This window comes from Pseudorca crassidens, chromosome 6 (genome assembly GCF_039906515.1).
Source record: "Pseudorca crassidens isolate mPseCra1 chromosome 6, mPseCra1.hap1, whole genome shotgun sequence".
NCBI classification, from domain to species: Eukaryota; Metazoa; Chordata; class Mammalia; order Artiodactyla; family Delphinidae; genus Pseudorca; species Pseudorca crassidens.
The window spans coordinates 127,833,161-127,853,575 of NC_090301.1; the positions used below are offsets into that span (position 1 = coordinate 127,833,161).

At 49.3% G+C, this 20,415-nt stretch overlaps 1 protein-coding gene across 6 annotated transcripts in view; it reads right to left on the reverse strand.

The window, feature by feature from the left end:
- Positions 1–346: 346 nt before the first annotated feature.
- The window catches only part of HERC2 (HECT and RLD domain containing E3 ubiquitin protein ligase 2), a 228,097-nt gene continuing 208,028 nt past the window's right edge, over positions 347–20,415 (reverse strand). For all 6 annotated transcript variants that reach the window (XM_067742325.1, XM_067742323.1, XM_067742327.1 and 3 more), the window contains 14 exons: positions 18,631–18,808; positions 17,941–18,102; positions 16,701–16,792; positions 16,349–16,488; positions 12,608–12,795; positions 11,879–12,076; positions 9,442–9,525; positions 5,825–5,966; positions 5,501–5,695; positions 4,745–4,857; positions 3,920–4,110; positions 2,970–3,075; positions 2,438–2,650; positions 347–1,293 (listed from right to left, as the gene is read on the reverse strand). In XM_067742325.1, coding sequence (XP_067598426.1) covers positions 1,021–1,293; positions 2,438–2,650; positions 2,970–3,075; positions 3,920–4,110; positions 4,745–4,857; positions 5,501–5,695; positions 5,825–5,966; positions 9,442–9,525; positions 11,879–12,076; positions 12,608–12,795; positions 16,349–16,488; positions 16,701–16,792; positions 17,941–18,102; positions 18,631–18,808 — 2,275 coding nt within the window. In that variant the 3' untranslated portion in view covers positions 347–1,020. The remainder of the gene's footprint in view (positions 1,294–2,437; positions 2,651–2,969; positions 3,076–3,919; positions 4,111–4,744; positions 4,858–5,500; positions 5,696–5,824; positions 5,967–9,441; positions 9,526–11,878; positions 12,077–12,607; positions 12,796–16,348; positions 16,489–16,700; positions 16,793–17,940; positions 18,103–18,630; positions 18,809–20,415) is intronic.

Here is a 20,415-nt window from a genome sequence, read left to right on the forward strand (position 1 = left end):
TCCCGGAACAAGCAGCTCAAATCCTACTCCATGGCCGACTGGACCAGAGACACTCCCCTGCCCCCAGGCCCATGGGACAGGAAGGAACCAAGGCTGCAGAGGCAGATGGCATGGAGGACAGGGGAGGGACGCTGAAGGCTCCCGACCCTAGCTGCTCCCCTGGAGCCCTTCCAGTCTCCTGAGGACCACTCCCTTTGTCACTGCAGTGAGTTTGGTTTTGTAACCAAAAAAGTCTAACTAGACTGGAATGGCTTTAACTAATGCTGCATCAAACACTAATCTATTTTGGGGTGGCAGCACACCCACCAGTGCTAGTCTAACCACATAAGAAAGATCAGCTTAACAATTTTGTGACAGATGTTTTATTTATAGGGTATTAAAATTTAGGCATATACATGACACAAACATTATATATAGTACTTTCCATGATAGAAGTTATGATACTGCTCACAGAAAGGCCTCAATTCAAGTTACACACCGCATACGCTAGAATGTGCACCTGGGGAGGAGGGGGGGCTGATGGCCTTTTTGTTTTGATTTTGGTTTAAATAACCTCTGGATGCATTCAAGTAATACTGATCATTTAATGTTCAAAAAACTTTTAATAAACAAATTCCGAGTAAAATTAATTGAAATATTTATGATACGATTTAATTGTTACACAGTATTTCCAATGTACAATCAAGGCAATGCACAACACTTAAAAGGAAGGGAAAAAACCAATCTATTGCACCCACAGGGAAAAAGGCTTTTTATTCATTTTTGGGACGCTGCAATTCATTATTTATATTAAACATTTACACACTTTAGTAAACGCAGAAGTCCTACATGTAATGCAGCATTGTGGGTAAGAAGCCCCTTTTAAGTCTCCACGTGCGAGGCTGACTTTCTGATCATTCTCCCACACGTTAGGGGGCTAACCCTTCTCATGGCACACGTCACGCCCTGCAGTCTGAACTGCAGCACTCTGCCTCCTCGCTCAGTCTCGTGGTGTCTTGTGATGGATGCCATTTCTCCACCTCAGTGTCCTGTTAAGTAATCCTGTGTAGAGTCTGAAGCAAATGAATCCACATCCTCGTTCTCTGAGTCGTCACTGCTGTCATCCGCAGCCGGCTCTCCTGTGAGGGCTATGCGAGCATAATCATCTGTGTCTATGGACTTGCAAAAGTGGATGGCATATTTCAGTTTCTCCTCTAGCACCTGCTTACAGGAATACCGGGGCAACTTCAACAAGAAGAAGCAGGTGTAGGATTCAGGAAGGAAGTGGTCAGGAGGGTTGTATTTATCCAATACCTGTTAATGAAAAATGTTAAATCATCACAGACTATGTACAAGGACAGGTAAAACCGCAATCTATTTTATTGTGTTCATTAGACTCTTGACTCTCATTCACATAAAGCATCATATTTTGTTGGCTAAAAATAACAAAATATCAGAAAACACAAAATCTAGCCAATTTCATAAATAAAAAGGAGCAACTAACTATTTCCCAGGACTTTCAATAAAAAAATAGCAACTGGTTACTGTGACAATTGCCTTTTACAGACCAATGCTGTGAGGAGAGTCAGATGGCTCCACCCACCCCCGGTCAACAAGGTGGGACCCCAGACCCACTGACACAGGGTCCGGTGCAAAGGCACGGGCTTAGCCATCACCCATGTGGGGAAGCTCTCCCTGAATCTATCAGCCCACTTTCAACCACAACAGATTAAGATGCTAGGAAGCCAGCAAGAACTGTGGAAAAACCCCACAAATTACCTACCTTCTGAGAGGAAAACTGCATATGCTCTCAAAGATCTCCCTGAGAGGGGACTACTTCTGTAACCCTGGCCAGAGACCCAGGACAGGGTGCACTGGGCAAGGAGTCGTCCCCGAATCCCCCCAAACATGCGGGAGAGTGGACTTCCAATCCCTCTCTCTGCGGTAAACTCCACCCCTCAGCACTGCGACTGGCAAAGTCAACTGAGAGTAGGCAGTGGGGAATCAGGTCATTTCACCCCCAGGGCCTGACAGGTAGACAGAGCCTATCTCTGACCACGGACCGCAGAGTCAGAACTCAAAGCAAAACTCAATCTGATGAGCGCTGATTTTTCTCAGTAAGCAGCATTACTCAGTGATTCACCTAATTCAACCAGAGAATCAAATAAACGCTTTAAGTGATGTGTGTGCTCAACAACCTAGGATACGCTGACATAACAGCAGTGTATTCTGGTGGTGGCCAGATAAAACTTTTTAGAAGTAGGCAGTGGTACCCAAGACCTGTAGTCATTGAATTTTGAGCTGTCAAACCAAAGAAGTTACGTGTTTTTCATTTTTGTTTCCAGAGGGAAGGAAAACCACGTAACAGGAGAGACCTGCTCGCCTTCCCAGCTGGGGCAGGGCTGCGTGCGAGGAACACAACCCTCGGCTGACGCCGCGGGGTGTGTCGGAGCCACACCTGGACGACGAAGTCTCTGCCCCGGAAGTCGGCGATGGTCCTGGGCAGCCTCGTGCGGCCCCACACGAAGCGAAGGAAGAGGGAGCGCTCAGTGTTGGAGAAGGACTCCATCACCTCCCAGAACCACTGGATCAGGGGTGCGGAAGGCTCCACCCCCTTGTACGTTGCCACCGACTTTAGAAGATGCAGGGGGATGTCTGGGCTGCCGCACACCTGTGGAGGGACACGCTTTGCGTCAGCACAGGGTCCACCACTCCTTTCTCCCAGGGCTGGTGTGGGGAGGCTCAGGCGTGGGAGGCCCTAGGGGATGGGTGGGAGGACAGGCCCTGTGGCCTGCCGTGTGCGGGCCAGGGCTGGGTGGGGGAGGCGGGGACTAATCGCTCCCTGAGCATGTCTTACTTCACCCAAAAGGCACAAGTGTATCTCAGACCTCCAAGAGCAAGAGTTAACTGAGAGGTGAACTGGCGGCACTGACTCAGTGGATGACCATGAGAAGGCATTCCAGGGCGGCAGCACGAAGCGGCGGGCATACCATTGTCTCCAGTTCATATCCGGTGAACAGAGAAAGAAGGGGCACAGGCACGACTCGGGCCATCCCCTCCCGAACAGCAGCCACCTGCTCATCAAATTCGTGGAGTCTGAAAGAAAACACTCACTTCACACTTCTGTCTTTGGTGATGTAGACCTTGTTCTGCTCATACCAACCAAGCCTTGCCACACAGATGAGCCAGGTGTGTGCTCTGCAGACAGAGTCTCAGAGCTTCTCACGGAGCGGGGCCATCTCACTGGCACAGGGAACGCGACCTCAAAAACTAGCTACGGCTATACACGTTCCAAGACACAATTCTCAATCCCCCCTGCTTCCCAGGAAGAAGCCAGAGTCCGACAAGCAGAGGCAGCGAGCAGGCCTCACAGCACCCACGGTAAGAACTTCCCGAAAGCAGATGCTGCGTCCAAGGCCCTGGTGACTGGCGAGTTAGGGCACGAGACAGAAAGGAACACGGGTGGATGGCACAGGACACTTGCCAGGACCAGCCTCAGGCAGAGCCTAGCAAGCAAAGCCCACCTGACGCACGGGCCCTCATCCCAACACCCAGCCAGGTGCTTCTGGAGGAGAAGGCTCCCAAGCAGCACACTGAGCGGACGTCGCCGGAGGCCACGCAGCAACCGCAGCTGACGGTGGCGCAAGGGCCAGGCGAGGGGTGGAGACGCCCCAAACACAGCCCTGCTCCCGGAGAGGTGGCACACAAAGGCCTGTGACCTCTGCTGGGACAGTCCCCAAACGGGGATTCTCTTCACCTTGGTATTCTGATCAGAGCCAGGAATCTCGGGTGAGAATAGTAAGTACTCCAACCCTGATCACAATGGAGCCAAGTCCATTAAATTTTCCTTGTGGAAAGAAAGCGGCCACCCAAGCAAACCATTTTCTGCTGTTTTTGCTATTTACTGAGTTGAAACACTGGAGGGCAGACGACCACATACCTGTAGTTCATTGCGAGCCGGACATACTCAGCGCGGTTGTCCAGGGTGATATGTGTGTACTTGGAGCTCAGCTGGATGTCCTGGCCGCTGGCGCTTGGCACCGTGAAGGGAAGGCTCATGGCCTCAAACTCCTCCGAGGTGGCTTCATTGTCACGGATGTACATGAGTCCAGGGATAAAATCTTTATCGACCTTTCAAGGGGAGAAGGGAGTCCGTTTGTTGGGTCGGGGTTGTTCCCGCACCCCAGGCCCCAGTTCACACCCGACACGCAGTCGCGCGAGGCCTCGATCTGCCTGGGGCGTACGGCAAGGCTCCCAGTGTACTGCGCGTGCCGGGGAATAAAAGAGGGGCAGCGGGGAAGCATTTTACCCGAGGAGCTGAAGAAAGAACATGTAACAAGGAAGTCTTTAAAACCACTCACTGAGAGCGCGACAGGCACTGCTCACAGGCGAGTCCCAACCTCACTCATGGCACCAAGGGAACCACACCTAGGGAGGCCCCGGGAGCCTCAACTTCCCCCCAGCTGCCCATGGCTCAGCTGTGCCACAGGAAAGACAGAGGGCTTTCTTATCTGACGAGACCGTACAAGTGGCAAAGCCCACAAGCAGCTGGTGCATCAGGGTCTAGAAACGGACTGGCCTTGTGTCCACACCCCGACTCTGCTGCTAGAAGGCGGCCGACAGCCAGCAGCCTGACCACCTGCGAGTATGTCAGCACCTCGGGACAGCCTGTGCCTCTTAACCAGACCCCAGGGGACGCCCCCCATGCTCTGTGCTGGGCACACAAGGTGTCACATCTCTCAGCCCTCTCCCTCCTGGAGGTTACCTCACTGAGGTCTGCAATGGTGAGGCTCATCCCAGCCAGCTGCTTCCAGACAGGTTCAGCAAGGTTCAGACTCAGAGGACTCCCAGTCCGGATGGCAATACCCAGTAACACACCTGCTCGTTCGAAACACAAGAAACAGGAGATACTTGGAACGGATGACAGAACATCCAGTCCATTCAACAACACAGCAGAGATGAGCTCTTCACTGGGGCCTCAGTGCCTTCTAAACCAACATTACCCCAATTCACAGAGACTTAGGTCTGTCCTTAAAACCTTATATCCTACTCTGAATTCATTGCTCCCTTCTGTTCCTATGGGTGAAGTCTATAACTCTTCTGCTCTTTCCACCAACAGCTGTAGCCACAGTGGCCAATCCTCTGACGGCAAAGCCAACAGCCGGAGCTTCTCAAGGAGGTGCTCGCAGTGCCTGGAGAGGTGCAGGCAGTGCCGTGAGTTAATGGGCACAGACCCTCAATGAACAGGTGGCCAAGTATCAAGACATCCTAAGATCTGATCCCAAGTTTCAGATACGTTTAGGATGCAGACACGCTATCTCAGATCCTCTGAGTGCCAAAGGCACCTCCTGGTCCTTAGCACACAGCTGCTAATGGCCCGGCTCTGCACGTCCCTGCAGCTGCACACTGAGAAGCTCGAAGGAGACATTTAAAACAGCTGCACCAAGACACAGCAGCCATTAAGCTAACAAGGCACACACAGCGGAACAGCTGCAGCACTGCACCCACACAAGAGGCCCACCCAAGAAGCGGAACATGTTGGTGTGCACGGGCGCCCTGGCAGCCGGGCTGAACAGGTAGCAGTCGCGGTTGGCCCCCGACTCGTCCCTCCCATTGGGCGTCACGATCAGAAGTGGGGTGAGTCCATTCTGCAGCTCTTCACAGATCTCAGCTATGGACTCACTGTAGCCACCACCACAGTCATCCACAGATTCACCTGGGGGGAAAAGAGGGTCGGCAGCTCACGGTCACTGCGCCAAAGCTCCCTGGGGAGTGGCTGAGGGCCGCTCATTTCTCCTCGCACCACCCATTACACCACCGCCCCTCGGCGCACGCAAGCTCTCACCCACGAACTTGACCTTCCAGACGCGGTGTGGGAGGAGAAGGCTGTCAGGACTAAATGAGCTCATCTTAGCGCACATCTGCCCAAAGACAGACTTGGTCCCATCAGGGCCCGCTAGGCCACCTTTACTCCTTGAACGCTTGACCTAGAGAGGGAGACAAAGAACATACAGAAGGGGGGCCACAGCAGAAAGAACACAGGTGCCATCTTCGGCAGCCGACCGGCCCTGGAACCCCTGCATCCAAAGCAGGGCCCTGCGGCCAGTCACCCCTCCCGTTACCCTCGCCTGTCCTGTCCTGGTCACCAGCGGGGAGTGGGGGGCAGGAGACCCTACAGACAGCAAGCAGCACCCAGACGTGTGGCACGGCCCCTACAACCTCAGGCCGCCACGAGCGCCCAGCAAGCTCAAGCACAACCCCCCGAGCACACCTGTGCGCGCACGAAGGGTTGCTGGACCTCCCAGGACTGACCTATGTCCTCGCCTCCTCACCCACGCCTGCTGAGGACCCCGAAGACCAGCCTTGCGCTCCTCTTTTTCCCTCCCCTGATGCAGGCTGCCTGCTGGACAGCTGTGCTCATGGGGCCAGGGCGCGCTCGCCAGCACACGCAGCCCGGCAGGACGGTGGTGGCTAAGCAAACATGCCCTCAAGAAATCACAGACCACAGGAAGGACTGCAGCAGCCCGGGCGGGCAGGAGCTGCAGCCTGGCTCACCCTCACACTTTGTAACCTTGCCCACCGTCTCCGTGAAGAAGCGGCCAGGAGCCCTGAAAGCGCCCTCCGAGCAGACCATCAGCCCTGGCAGGGTCACCCCAAGGGGCTCTGAGACCAAACCTGGCCTGTAATATCTGGGCCAGGACAGAACCTTCCTCCCCTCCTTTCCTCACCTGCACAGACCCTGCTCAACTCTTGGGGTCACTGTGTCTCCAAGTATGATCGCTTGTCCCACCTGTATTTCTCATCATAAGCTAAGATTCCCCAACAGATCATAACAATGGCCCTCAAGCCCTCACTTAGTGTGGCCTCAGTAACCCTGCAGCTTGCAGCCTAGGCTGTGCTTCAGAATCACCCAAGAAGCTCAGTCTGAAATGACTGCAAAATGAGAAGTTAAGGAAAATATGATTGTGAGAATGTACTTTCACTTGACTCTTCTGGCTAAACTCTCACCATCCTTAACTTCTTCGTGAGTTCTAGGCTGAGTTTAACAGCTAATTCTCCTCACTGCATAAATTACCATTCTCAAGACTAAAAACATAAGAACGATGACAATAGTTTCCTGTGGAGTGAGTTTTCCTGTGCACCACACAGTCAGCTGCACGTTCTCATATGTCATTTCATTTGACCTTAACAGCAGCTCTCTAAGGCACACAGCGCCCAGGGGAGAGTGAGCTACAGAAAGGAAGAAGGATGCGTTCCTACGTGAGGGGTAAGACACAGACCTGCTGCCCACTCGAAAGGTCACATCACCTCCGTTTACAGTGCCAGTTAACACAGACTGATGCTCTCAGCTGCTATGAAGGAACATGGTTATGTGAACACAGCCAGGACACCGCAAGGACAGGGCTGTGTACCTGACACCTCTGGACAGCAGGAATATAGGTGGTTTTAATGGTCTTTAATTTGAATTTTCTAAATTTTCAGAAATGAGCAAGCATTATCTGCAATACATTTAAAGTTTTTAATGTACACAGATTTTTAGATCCTGTTACAAAACTAAATTAAATTCAAACACAGAGAAACCCTCCAAGAACATGGCCTACTTTTAGTGTCTCTACAGCACTTCTGACAGACAGTAAGAAAATGTCTCCAAGGGCATCCCCACGAGAGAAGGCTGCAGCCTTGGGACAGCACAGGGAAGAGGATGCCCGCACCACCTTTCTGGGTCACTGCTGGTGTCTGCGTCCAACTTGGAGTCACAGAATGCCCCCCACACCACTCTGCTCTACTTTATATCCATCTTTGTGGAGGACCTTCCCAATTTCAAGAGTATGTTTGAAACCCTGAACTGAAGGGAACCTGGCTCTGGCACCTGAGGACCGCTGGGTGGCCCGGAGTGGCCCCTGTGACATCAATGAGCATTGCACGCTGTGTTGAAGGTTGTTTATACGCCTTTTAAAAAATGTCTAATACAAATTTGTTTCTCTCCTTACCTATTCTGTTCTTTCAGACACACACCGAGCATTTTCATAACTCACTGTGCTGGGGATGCCAAGATGAGAAAAGAAGAGGCATTGAGCACACAATGACTGGAAAATGTGCCTGGTGTGGACTCCAGGTTAGCCAGGTTCCCTGGTGCCAAGGGCCCTGGGCTTGGACACCCACACTGGGCCACTGGCCCCAATGTGGTGCCTGTGCACAGCTGAGGCAGGCCTGCAATCCAGGAACACCCAACTGTCTGAATTAGACGATCAGCTTTCCTCACTTACGAACTTTAGTATTTACACCCTAATAATGTAGAGCAAACCAAAATGATCCTCCAAGGTGGGGAAATAAAAGCTTTTTTATGACCCTAGTTAAAACAGCCCATTTGTTTGTGGAATGGGCTGACTGACCTCCAGCTTCACATTAAACACTATGACGTCAGTGAAGGAACCACTTCCATCAGCATGGTCACATGTGTTCTCCAACAAAGGAAAAGAGTTTGATGCCTTAATTGAAAATGCCCCCAGGAACAGCTCTGGAAGAAAGTCTAGTCATACAACCAGCATCAGGGTAGAAACCATGTGCTGACACGACGGCTCAGGAACAAAGCATCTGCTCTTCAGGCTCTGCTCCTGCTCCAAGAGGCGGGGCCGACTTCGCTGGCGTGGGAAATGTCAAGTGCACACACGCCATCAGCAGTGCTGGGCTTCCTCTGGTTTTAATTAATTCTTTTAGCTCGAAGCTTATATACATTTGGCAGCAGTACAAATTCAGAGACGGTCTACTTTTCACTTCTTCAATTACTACTGTGACACAGTCTTAGTATAAGTGATTCTGGCCTATTAAACTGGCAAAGTAAGCAGCCATCAGAGCCGGGGAAGGTATGAGGCTGGCGGGAACAGGGAACCTGCTCTGCCTCTCAAAACCTAACCCAAGGGGGTGACTGAAGACACACACGTAGCTGGGGCCACACCACCTGGCCCTGCTATACCCTAGCCTTCTAGCCCCCAGCAGAGAAATCAACATGGGCAGCTGGTTGGCGTAAACAATCCCACGGCCCTACAGCATGGGACAGGGAGGTGCTTATTACAATGCATTAAGAGCAACAGACAGCAAGTTGCAAAAGAGAGTCATCCAGTTCAGTTTACAACCAACAGATACACACCCCCCAAATGTTAGCAGCAGTTATCACTATGTGGTGGAAATATGGGTCATTTTTACTTTTCCCCTTTTGCTTATCTCGATTTGTGGTTCTGGGTTATCTGAAATAAGCCTTTCTTCTTTCCGTTATAAAGAAAACCACTAACGTTGCCACCTGGCAGTCTCAGCACTGGACATCTCACACATGTGGCACCTTGCTCTCTAAAGCAAAGGCATGAGAGAAGGTTTTCTACGAGCACTTGCCCCCGGCTGAGGGGACATGCCTCACAACCACAAAGCCATCACATCTAAGAACAGAAAGCCATCTCCACTTGTTACCTGGATCCGGTTCAACTCCACCACGGGACCGTGCTGGCGATCTCGCACCATAGTTGCTTGTACTACTTTTCGGAAAGCCGCCTCCTAAAACACGAGAGACAAAATTTAGAATGTGATATAGAAAGTATTACCCACAGATATTTCACATCACAAAACTCCCTTTGTCGGGTCATGAGGTGGCCCAGGGCGGTAGCCTGGCATCCACACGCAAGCCCATGCAGAGGCTCAGGCAGCCGGCAGGGCCAGTGCTTAGCAGCACCCCCTGCCTGCCATCTGGAGGCATGAGGCACCCGGCACGCACTGCACAGAGAGGGGCGAGGGCCAGAGCCCGGGGACCACCTGCTCCAACCCAGGGCTCAGGCCAGGCTCCGAGGGTTAAACAGAAAACCGAGGTTTCCCAGCCAAACTGCAAGTCCACTAGTGGCAGGACTGAGGCACTAATTATACAGTATTGCTGTCCCAGCAGAGACATCGGCCACAAAGCCACAGCAGGGCCGGGGAGCGGGCCAGGGTGGGATGGGGATGGCGAAGCCAGTGAGGGAGGGAACTCATGGGCACCGGGCACTGAAAGAAACCTGGAAAACCCAGGGTGAAGACGGCAAGCAAAGGGAGCAGGCCCCAACTTCACCCAGGGAGACACATGCCCACGTGGGCCTGGGCGCAGGGGACACGTGCTCGTGTGCGTGTGCGTGACGACGGGAGGAGAGTCCAGACTCCCGGAGGAGGCAGGACCAGTGGCAGCCCCAGGTCCCTGCCAAGTGGACGACTGGGCTCTCTTCTGGAGACAGGGCGGCTGGGGTAGGAGCGGAGGGCGGGCCACGAGGTGCCGACAGCAAGGTCTGCACCCCCCTCTTAGGTCAGAGCCTGAGAGCTCCAACCTGTGAAGATGGGAAGGGAAGAGGTGCTGCCATCACACGGGGGGCCCACAGACACACACCCCGCACGATATAGGCGATGCAGAGGCAGGCTGCTCCCCACGCATTCCTGCACACCCTCCACCCCAAGGACCAGCACCCTGCTCGCTGCTCGGTCCTGCTCCAGGCATGAGCTCCCTTCCCCACGGAGCGCCCCGCGAGCCCCGCCCTCCTGTGGCTCGCTCTCTTCTGGGCCCTGGTAACAGCTCTCCACAGTCACCAACGAAACCCACTCCCTAGAATTTCCTGCAGAGGCGGTCCTTTCCAACGAGGACCAGAATAGAGGCTGACACCCCCGTGGCTGAGGGTGCCCTTTCAGCCTCCCTGGGCGTCCCCGCCCTGCGCTCCCAGCCTGCACGACACTCACATACTCAGCGTGAGACACGTGCTACCTCTCGCTTTGTTTCCTCCCTACAAGGAGAGGCTTTTTCCCTTTTACTGCTTATTATCACCTCCGCTTTGAGGGATTAAAAAAACGGTGAAAGTAATCAAATTTGCCATTTTTATTACTGAAAAATGGTTGAAGTAAAGTCTCATATTGATTTTACCTGCCCACAATTTTTTCCTGCTCCGGGTCATCAGAGAGCTCTTACCATTACCACAATCCTCATCACTGTCTACGTGTCTCTAAGCCACACATAAAAATAAAACGTGTGCACCAGTCTCCTTCGGCTAGGTATTTTAGGAAATAAAGCTAATCCTGAAAAAAAATCTGTTTGGACAGTACTCCAAAACATCTAAATTTTATTATCAATAAGAATAGATCATAACCTTGGATAACAATATATGTCACAGAATCAGACTCTTCAGGACTAGGATTCCTCAATTTGACCTCTATGCTTTTTTTTCCCTATACAAATATTCCCCCTACCATACAACAATCGAGCCTCTTCCAGGACACCCTGTCAAGCTGCTTGCCAGAAACTTGATGACTTCAGGCATTTCATTCTAGAAAGCTCAAATTATTACAAATGTCAATGGGTCAAAATTTCTCTCATGACTTTCAGAAGCCTTCATTCATGATTCTTTTCAGAGGCTGTTAAACTACCCTTCGGCCAGGAATTTCTACATATCCTGGTACCGAACTTCTATCCAAGCGATCTGTAACGTCCAGGTCCCTCCTCTGGACATCCCTGGAGAAGAAATTATCCCATTATTTTTCCTTCCTGCTGTCAGCAGGGATTTGCCGTAAAGCCTCAAGGCCAGGACAGCAGAGAACACTGTAAGAATGGAAGCTTAGGTCTGCCAACCCCCTTCTGGAGAGGTGGGAAACAGAGATTACAGGGGGAAAAGGCAGCACACCACACTATTCATTTTTAACATAAGCTCCAAAAGAGAAGAGATTTTGTCTGTTTCGATGCATTCTAAGTACCCAGGACAGAGCCTGGCATATAGTAGGTGCTCAGTGAACATTTGCTGAATGAGCTGTATTCAATACATTCCAACTTTAGGAATTTTTGTTGGATAAAACTTACTGAAGATACCAATATCACCTATAGTAAAAACTGCTACCAGAGTGGTACCTTTCCCTGGGATATCAGAACTCCTCGCAGAGTGCCAAAGCCCACAGAAGGCCCGAGTCCAGTTTCATCGAGAGAGCCCTCCAGGTCAAACATGGGGATGCAGGGGCAGAAGAGCTCTGAGATGTGATGCAACAGCAGCAGCCGGTTCCGCAGTGCTGTGATTGGGATCTCCTGCAAATGACTGTACTCCATGGGGACCTGAAACATGGAAACTGCGTTAAGTCAACTTAGGCGCCAAACGCACAGGTAAGCCATAGTATAGTAGATGGATTCTGAAAATACTGTTTTTGAAAACACAGAAGCACTATGACTTCTGAGTTTGGTTTAAAATATCTTGCTGTTTCTAAAATAATATTTTGGCCATTTTGCCTGAGCCAAGAAACGTAAACCAAAGAGAACGTTAAAAAAAATTAGCGTATAGAAATATATTTACTACAGAAAACATGCAGCCTGAACTACCAGAATGGTTTTATATAGTTTATAAAATTTTGAATAAAGGTGACACACTGATACACACAGAATGTCGACAGGTGTGAATAATTAATGTTCTTAAAAATACTGTTCTTACCATTATCAATAATTATAAATTATTTTCAGTAGAGCACCTCTGTAAATGTATAAGGGGAAAACGAAGTGGGCGCACGCTTGCACACGCATAATTCAATACACAGGCTGTAACTTTGTCACAACCTGCATGCCTGCTGGCCCACTCACCCAATCGCCACTAACCTGTGCAGGGAGCTTCCCAGCACTGGCGGGCTTGCTCGTTGACCAGGCGAGAGTGTGTGCTGAGCCACAGGCCACACGGTTGACCTTCTTGCCCTGAAGGGCAGCTACCAGCCGAGGCCTCTGGATGGCATTTGTTGTTCCATCTCCCAGCTGTCCCTCATCATTGTCGCCCCACGTATAAACTTCACCTAATGCAGATTTAGAACAAGGACTTGTATACTAGGACCAATGAACGCACAACCACCACCATCTTCCCACACGTACAGTCCTCGCTGCCCTCCAGCTGGGTGTCGGCGGTTGTCTGTGAAATGTTAACCTTACGGTGATCTAGATGTCTCTAATCACAACACTCAAAGAGGTAGCAGGCTTCCCAGGACCCTTCCCCTGCTGCTAACACGGCTTTTCCAACCGTGTCTGTTCGCAGGACTAAGCATGTAACTGGAGCAGTTCTTAATCAGAACAAGTAACATCAAAACAGATGGTAGGGCTTCCCTGGTGGCGCAGTGGTGGGGGGTCTGCCTGCCGATGCAGGGGACACGGGTTCGTACCCCGGTCCGGGAGGATCCCACGTGCCGCGGAGTGGCTGGGCCCGTGAGCCATGGCCGCTGAGCCTGTGCATCCGGAGCCTGTGCTCCGCAACAGGAGAGGCCACAGCGGTGAGGGGCCCGCATACCGCAAAGAAAAAAAAAAACAGATGGTAAATACTTACAATCCAAATTGATTTTGTATGTCAAAGGAAGAGAAAGTCAGTTTTTAACCAAACAAAATCCATGTTTTAAAGGAACATGTTGTTCTTCCAATGGTTATTCATATCCTAAACATGAGATATGAATCTCTCATTCATATCTCACTGATGAGAATCATATTTTTCAACATACCATATTAGATTCCAACCATGAAACACCACTGTATGGGTAAGGTGGTGACTAGAATAGAAATGAGTTTAGTTCTCTAGGAACATCACAAGCCTTGCAAATCCACAGACTCCTCAGGGTGCCATGAAGCCATAAGCACCACTGTGCAAAGTGCAAGGCCCACATGATCAAGGGCAGTGTGCTTGTGTCCTGCCCCTTCCTGCTCTGGAGAACTCAGTCCTAAAGCCACTGGGTAGGTGTCAGAGTGCAAGCAAGGGGAAGAGAGCCTCTCCGCAGAGGCGCAGCTGGGTGCAGGGAATCAGAGTGCATGAGAGACAAGGACTTCCATACAGAGGGTAGCCAGGTGTGGGAAGTCAGCCAAAGCAGGGAGCAGTACACCCATGTGGGGACACGGTCCAGAGTGGGCAGTCACAGCCCAAGTGAGGTGAGGATCCACCAGGGGAGAAGGCAAAGGCAACGATGGGACACCAGCCACTACAGGAAGAGTAAGTGAATCACTTACTTACTCAGTAAGGGGATCCAGGTTTCTTACCAAAAGAGAAAGGAGTAACAAGTATGGAAAGAGAGAAAACTAGAATGAACCTGTGGTCCAGTACCTTGGGGTACTGGTGTGAACAAGTGGTACTCTATGTACATATATACATATAGAAATAAACACAGATGTAATTTTGTGTATTACTTACATATATATTCCCTAGCTCTGTCCACTAAGAAGGCCTGGGAGCAGTGACATTCCATTAGCGATGAGCACACCTATAGACCTGACCTTGTCTTTCAAACACCATTTTCCTCTAAAGGCACCAGGGCTCCTTGGGGAAACAGACAATTCTAAGCTTGAGACATGGAGAGTCAAGACGAGGACAGAAGGTCTTTTTGTGCCAGAAAGCAAGGAAGTACTCAATGAATGACGGGGTGGGAACTTCAGGAGATGAAACCAGCCAAACAGGGCACAATTTGAGCATCAAGGTAAGTAAAAGCAACAGCTTATATATAACTCATTAAATAAATTAGGAAACCATGAGTCCAACAAGATGAAAACAAACCAACAAAAATTTAAATATCTGATGAGAATAAATAAAATGTTCAGTGAAAAAGGAATATTTATATAGTTTCAAACACCCTCCCAAATACTTATTAGTTACAAAGGATGTTCACAGTGGAACAGGCTGGCTACACCACCTTTATCAAGTGACTGACATTAACACCATTAGTAATGGGACAAAGAGAACATGCATGTCACCTGATGAACTGAGAATGAGTTAGGAATGCAGGACAAATTAAGATCAAAGATGTGCAACCTGAATCTACTGAGGAAACATCAAACTCAAATTGAGAAATGTTCTACAAAATAACCAGCCTATAACCAGTGTGAAAAGTGTCAAGGTCCAAAAAGTCCAAGAAGACTGAAGAAGACTGACAAGAATGACCCTGAGGGGTGACTGAGGGTTGTCTCAGAACAGAGACAAGAGCAGCACAGCTGATGGAGCCCATGTTGTGAGGGGAGAGAGAGGGAGGTCAGGTGGAGTGACAACTGTGTGTATTTTCTCACTGAAGGCCATGTTGTGATTATGTAGCACAGGGCCCATCACTGTAGGAAATACACACTTGTTCAGGGTAATGGGGCACCATGGCATCACCTATCTCTCACATGGAAAAAGAAAAAGTTCTTTGTACTATACTTGCAACTGTTCTCTAAGTGTGTTATATATATGTTTCAAAAAATTTTAAATTATAATAAAGGAAATAAAAGTGTGTTGTCATTTCTTCATCAAGAACTACATCAGTCCCACCACAAGCCACAGAAGTTGCATATTCATATATGAAACTCATTCATCGAAACTAATTAAAGGGCACGTGTTCATATAATTCACCGAAGCCTTTTAAAGGGAGCAAAATTTGGGGAATGTCAGTTTTCCAGCAGCCACCCATACTCCCTGGCCCCTTCACTCCACCTTCAATGCCAGCAATGGCAAGTTGAGGTCCTCTCGTAACTGGAAAGTCTCTCCTTCCCCTTCTTCCATCACATCTCTCTCACTGATCTTCTGCCTCCTTTTCTCCACTGAAGGGTGTGTGAGATTTTACTAGGCTCACCTAATAATTCAGAATATTTCCATACTGTAAAGTCAGCTGATTTGGCAATCTTAATTCCATCTGTAATTCCCTTTTGCCACTGTCTTGGGGTTCCCAAGACCACCCTCAGTTTTGATGATTCACTAGGAGAACTCCAGGACTCAGCACATATCATACTCAGAGCTATAATTCATTACAGTGAAAGGACACAAAGCAAAATCAGCAAAGGGAAAAGGCACATGGGTGAAGTGCAGAGAAAACCAGGAGTGAGCTTCCAAGGGTCCCCCACTCCCAGTGGAGTCACACAGACGCATTTAGTTCCTTCAGTAACAAGTTGTGGCCACTTGTGACGTGCCGTCCAGCAGGGACATAAGAGACTCGATGCCAGGGTTCTGACTGGGGCAGGTCAGGCAGGCACTCTGCCTGGCACGTACCCAAGTTCCAGACCCCCAGAAGGAAGCAGGTTTCAGCAGAGACCACGCTCTTTGCAAACATTCTAACAAAGCCTCCTTCAATTAGGACTGGTGGGAGCCCTCCTGAAATCCAGGCTCCCAGAAGCCAGCCGAAGGCCAACCTTGCAAGCGAGTGTTCCTAAAAACAGCCGTATCAGGCCTGCTCTGTTAGCCACGAAACACAACATGTTCACCAGTGTTAACACCAGGGACTGAAGACGATAGGGCCAAAACCACAGGCGTATTTTCAGAGTATAGTATGACTCTCCCCATCCCCCCTCCACCTTAGAGCTGCACAGATTATCCCTAAACCTCCAAGTTACAAGGTTGGGCCTCCCACCTACCGTCCTCAGTGCAGCACACACAGTGCAGGGAGCCGGTGGCGATGGCAATGACTTTCTTCCCCTGCAGCCCTTGAACCTGCCGAGGTCTTCTAACATGGTCATCAGATCCATGGCCCAGCCTGTGATAATCACCTTTGCCCCTGCACACAAGGAAACGTGGAACTTGTGAGTGCAAAGCCATCTTGTTTACCACCCTGCGCCACCCTCCTGGAGCAGACACCACACTGACACTGCAAGACACAAACCACAGCCTGCCACAGAAACCACATTTCTATCTACAAAAAGGCAGTTAAAGTGACTTCTAATTAACAATCTGGATTTGGTGGACTTAAATAAATAGAATCTTGCATACCAAGTATAGACAGCACCAGATTTGGTCAGGGCGACAGAAAACTGGGACCCACATTCCACTTTAACCACTCCAAGGCCCGTCAGAGAATCGATCTAGAAGGGAAAAGGCTTAATTAGACTGATTCAATCAAGGTTTTTGCTGATGGTTGCACCCATATAGAGACTGCAGTGACGCGAATAGAGAACTCGGAAAGCCCTTACTCCTACGCCAAACATTTACTACAACATAAAACCCTACTCCACACAGCCAAGTGTTCTCAGAAGGGGCAGGAACCCTGGCTCTGAGGGAGCACAGGCCACAGGCGGCCAGGCGGCCATGCCACCACCCGTGAGACCCGCCGCATACTGCTGGAAATGAACACGTCACTGTTGAAGGTCTATGATCGCTTTCCCCAGCATTCACTCTCCCAACTCCATTTCTCTTTGTGATGTGGTGGCCCCATTCTCCAGCAAGCCCTGCACTTCCCATCTGCCCTCCAGCCCTATCAGATGCACAGGCCCACAGGGAAGAAGAAGCAGGTAACGGGGGACGGATGGCCAAGACAACCAGGGTTCTGACTTCAGACACTAGCAATCCACCTGCCCAGGTTATTCCAATTAAACACGACGTTGATCGGGTCAGTACTGGAACCCACTTCCACCCCTGCATGCTCAAGGGTCCAGACCCTTCACAGCCAGCACCCAGAGGTCTTGTTGGGGTTCATTTACCTAGCTGACATCTTTTCTCACCTAGCAAACTATGTTCCTTATTACCTGTGACTGTTTCCAGACTCAAGTTCTCAAATTTAAATTAATTATCCCCTAATTCTCTGTTTTCTCCTCACCCTACCCCCATCACAATGATAGCAGTAATGGCCTCCCCCCCCAAGACCCCCCAACATTCGACATCTCAGTCCTGCAAGGTGCAAAGCCTCTGTCTAATGCCTTCTTGACATACAGAAGCCCACAACAATTTTTTCATAAATGTGGAAACCATACGTAACAGACCTCTGTGAACAGAAGGGTGTGAACAAGTCGTCCTTCCCCTCAAACAGGTCCGCACACTAAATAAAACCATGGGCTGCGTGAAGCCCCGCTGACCACAGACATTCCCAAGAAAGCACGAAACAGTACTTAAAACTATCTTCATACCTCTGGGTCTTTCACTCCCTTTTCACCCAGTGACCCATCATGTGTTTTGCAAAGAAGCTAAAGATGAAGTTAGGTTACTCCTGACACGCAGGCGGCAGCAGGCAGCGTACCTTCACGGGCGCCTTGCAGCCGTCGCTGCCCCCTCTGCCCAGCTTGCCGTAGTCCCCGTCCCCCCAGGACCAGACGGTGTCGTCCTCCGTGAGGCAGAGGGTCTGGGCATCCCCACTGCCACAGGCAACGTCGACCACACGGTGGCCCTGCAGCACCTCCACCTGCAGAGAGAGGGGCACTGAGGACATCCGACTGCAACAGAACGGAGGCTCTCCCCGGAGGGGTTAACGTGCTGGGATTTGGGGGTGGAGTGGGGGGGAGGGTGCCTGTCTTAATTCTTTACAAACAACAGGGAATCTTAATGGTCCTGCAGGCCAAGACAAAAGACACCCTCGCATATCTGAACTGTGAGCATCTCAGCGGTAGGAGGCAGGTCCCAATGTCCAGTGCTCAGTCCTGCCACCCACCCTGCAGCCTCACCTAAATCACAGCGGACCTCCCAGAAGACAAAGCCTCTAGCTAGATGCCAAGTAATATTTACTAGTGTAGATAAAAGGGTATTTCAAACGCTATCCTGTTTAAACGACCCATAGAATATATACCACGGTGGTTTTTATTCCCACCAAAAAAAACACTGTTAACTCTGAAACTAAAAAGAATCCGGAATAGGAAATACTGTGGATTTTTACAAAGCATAACGACAACAGCAAGCTGTCCCTCCAGGCCTCCCGCGCACAGTTCCTCCTCACCAGCTTTGGTTTCAACTGGTCCTCACTGTCACTGTGCCCCAGGCGGCCATACCGGCCTTTGCCCCACGTGTAGAGGTCCCCGGCTGCAGTGACACAGGCGCTGTGGGCTCCACCAGCAGCGACGTCAACCACCTCTATTCCTCTCAGAGACTCAATGACACGAGGACGGTCACACGGACTGCAAAAGAGGTCACCAAATGTAACTGAAATAGTTTCATTCTTAAATATTTTTAAATTATTAAATATAGGCTTTTGGTTTGTTGCTCATTTATCCAATGCACACCTCTCAACCTACATACATCTGTCAAGTCAATCATTAAATCAATCTGGAAGAAGCATTCAGGCCTGAACTCAAAATCATGTAATTCCCTACCTACCTCCTTCTATACAAACTGCCCAAATGCCAGAGAGGAGATGTACAGTCTAAATCAGGGGCTGGAAGACCAGCACTTACAGATGGGCCATGTCTGGCCTATGACCTGTTTTTGAAAGGCCAGTGAGCTGAGAATGGGCTTTGCATTTTTTAAGGGTTGTAAAACAAACAAACGAAAATGACGAAAGAAGGATACACAACAAAAAATGTATGTGGCTGGCCTAAAATATTTATTACTATCTGGTCTTTTGCAGAAACAGCCTGTCCACCCTTGCTATAAATCAACATTTCATTTAAGGAGTCAACTAGTCTATATATAACATGGCAAGCCTGATGACAAACTTCTTTTTCTTATTACTGAGTTTTGAAAGCTATTTATAATGATTTTGGATATAAGACCTAAGGTCAGATATATGATGTGGCAAATATGCTTTCCCAGTCCGTGGCATGTGCTTTCCATCTCTTAACAGTGTCTTTCAAAGAGAAGTTCACAATTTTTATAAAGTCCAATTTATCCTATTTTTCTTTACTGGATTGTGCTTTTGGAGTTCTATCTAAAAATCTTCTTCTGACCTAAGGTCACAAAAGTTTTCTCTCATGTTTTCTTCTAGACGTTCTTAATTGTAGGTTTTAGACTTATGAGTTAATTTTGCATATGACGCAAGATAAGAATTCAAGTTCAAAGATCGAGGTGTTCCCTTAGGCAAGGCTGAAGATTTCAGTCTGTGGTATTTGGAATTTAGGCTGCAGTCCTTGTTTTTGGATGGATCACTGGGTTTGTGGCACAGTTCATGCTTTAAACCAGATCTGAACAGAAGAATGGCTACTTGGCCCAGGTAGAAGTAGATGAAGTATTTGGTTTAATTTTGGATATTAATGGTGCAAGATAAGAATTTAAGTTCACTGTTTACCATACAGTTGTCCAATTGTTCAAAACCATTTGTTGAAAACACTATCTTTTCTCCAATAAATTGTTTTTGCACTTTTGTATTATGCACTGCAAACTGTGAGGGAGGAATCAAGTTTCATTTTTCCACACTCATTGTATCAGTATTTGTGGGTACGTTTTTGGACTTCCTATCCTATTCTGCTCCACTGATGTATTTCTCACTCGATACAATAATACCACACTGTCTTGATTACTGTATCTTTAAAATGAGACTTGAAGTTAAATAGTGTCAGTCCTCCAACTCTGCTCCTCATTTGCAAAGCTGTCTTGACTACTGTAGGTACTCTTCATTTCCACATGAATTTTATAATCAGCTTGTCAATTTCTACAGAAATTTTGATTGGGAAGGGGTTGAATCAATAGGTTAATTTGGGGGAAAACTAAAAAATCAACAATATTGAGTCTTCCAATCCATGAACACAGCATACTCCTCCATTACTTTAGGTCTTTTAAAATTGCTCTC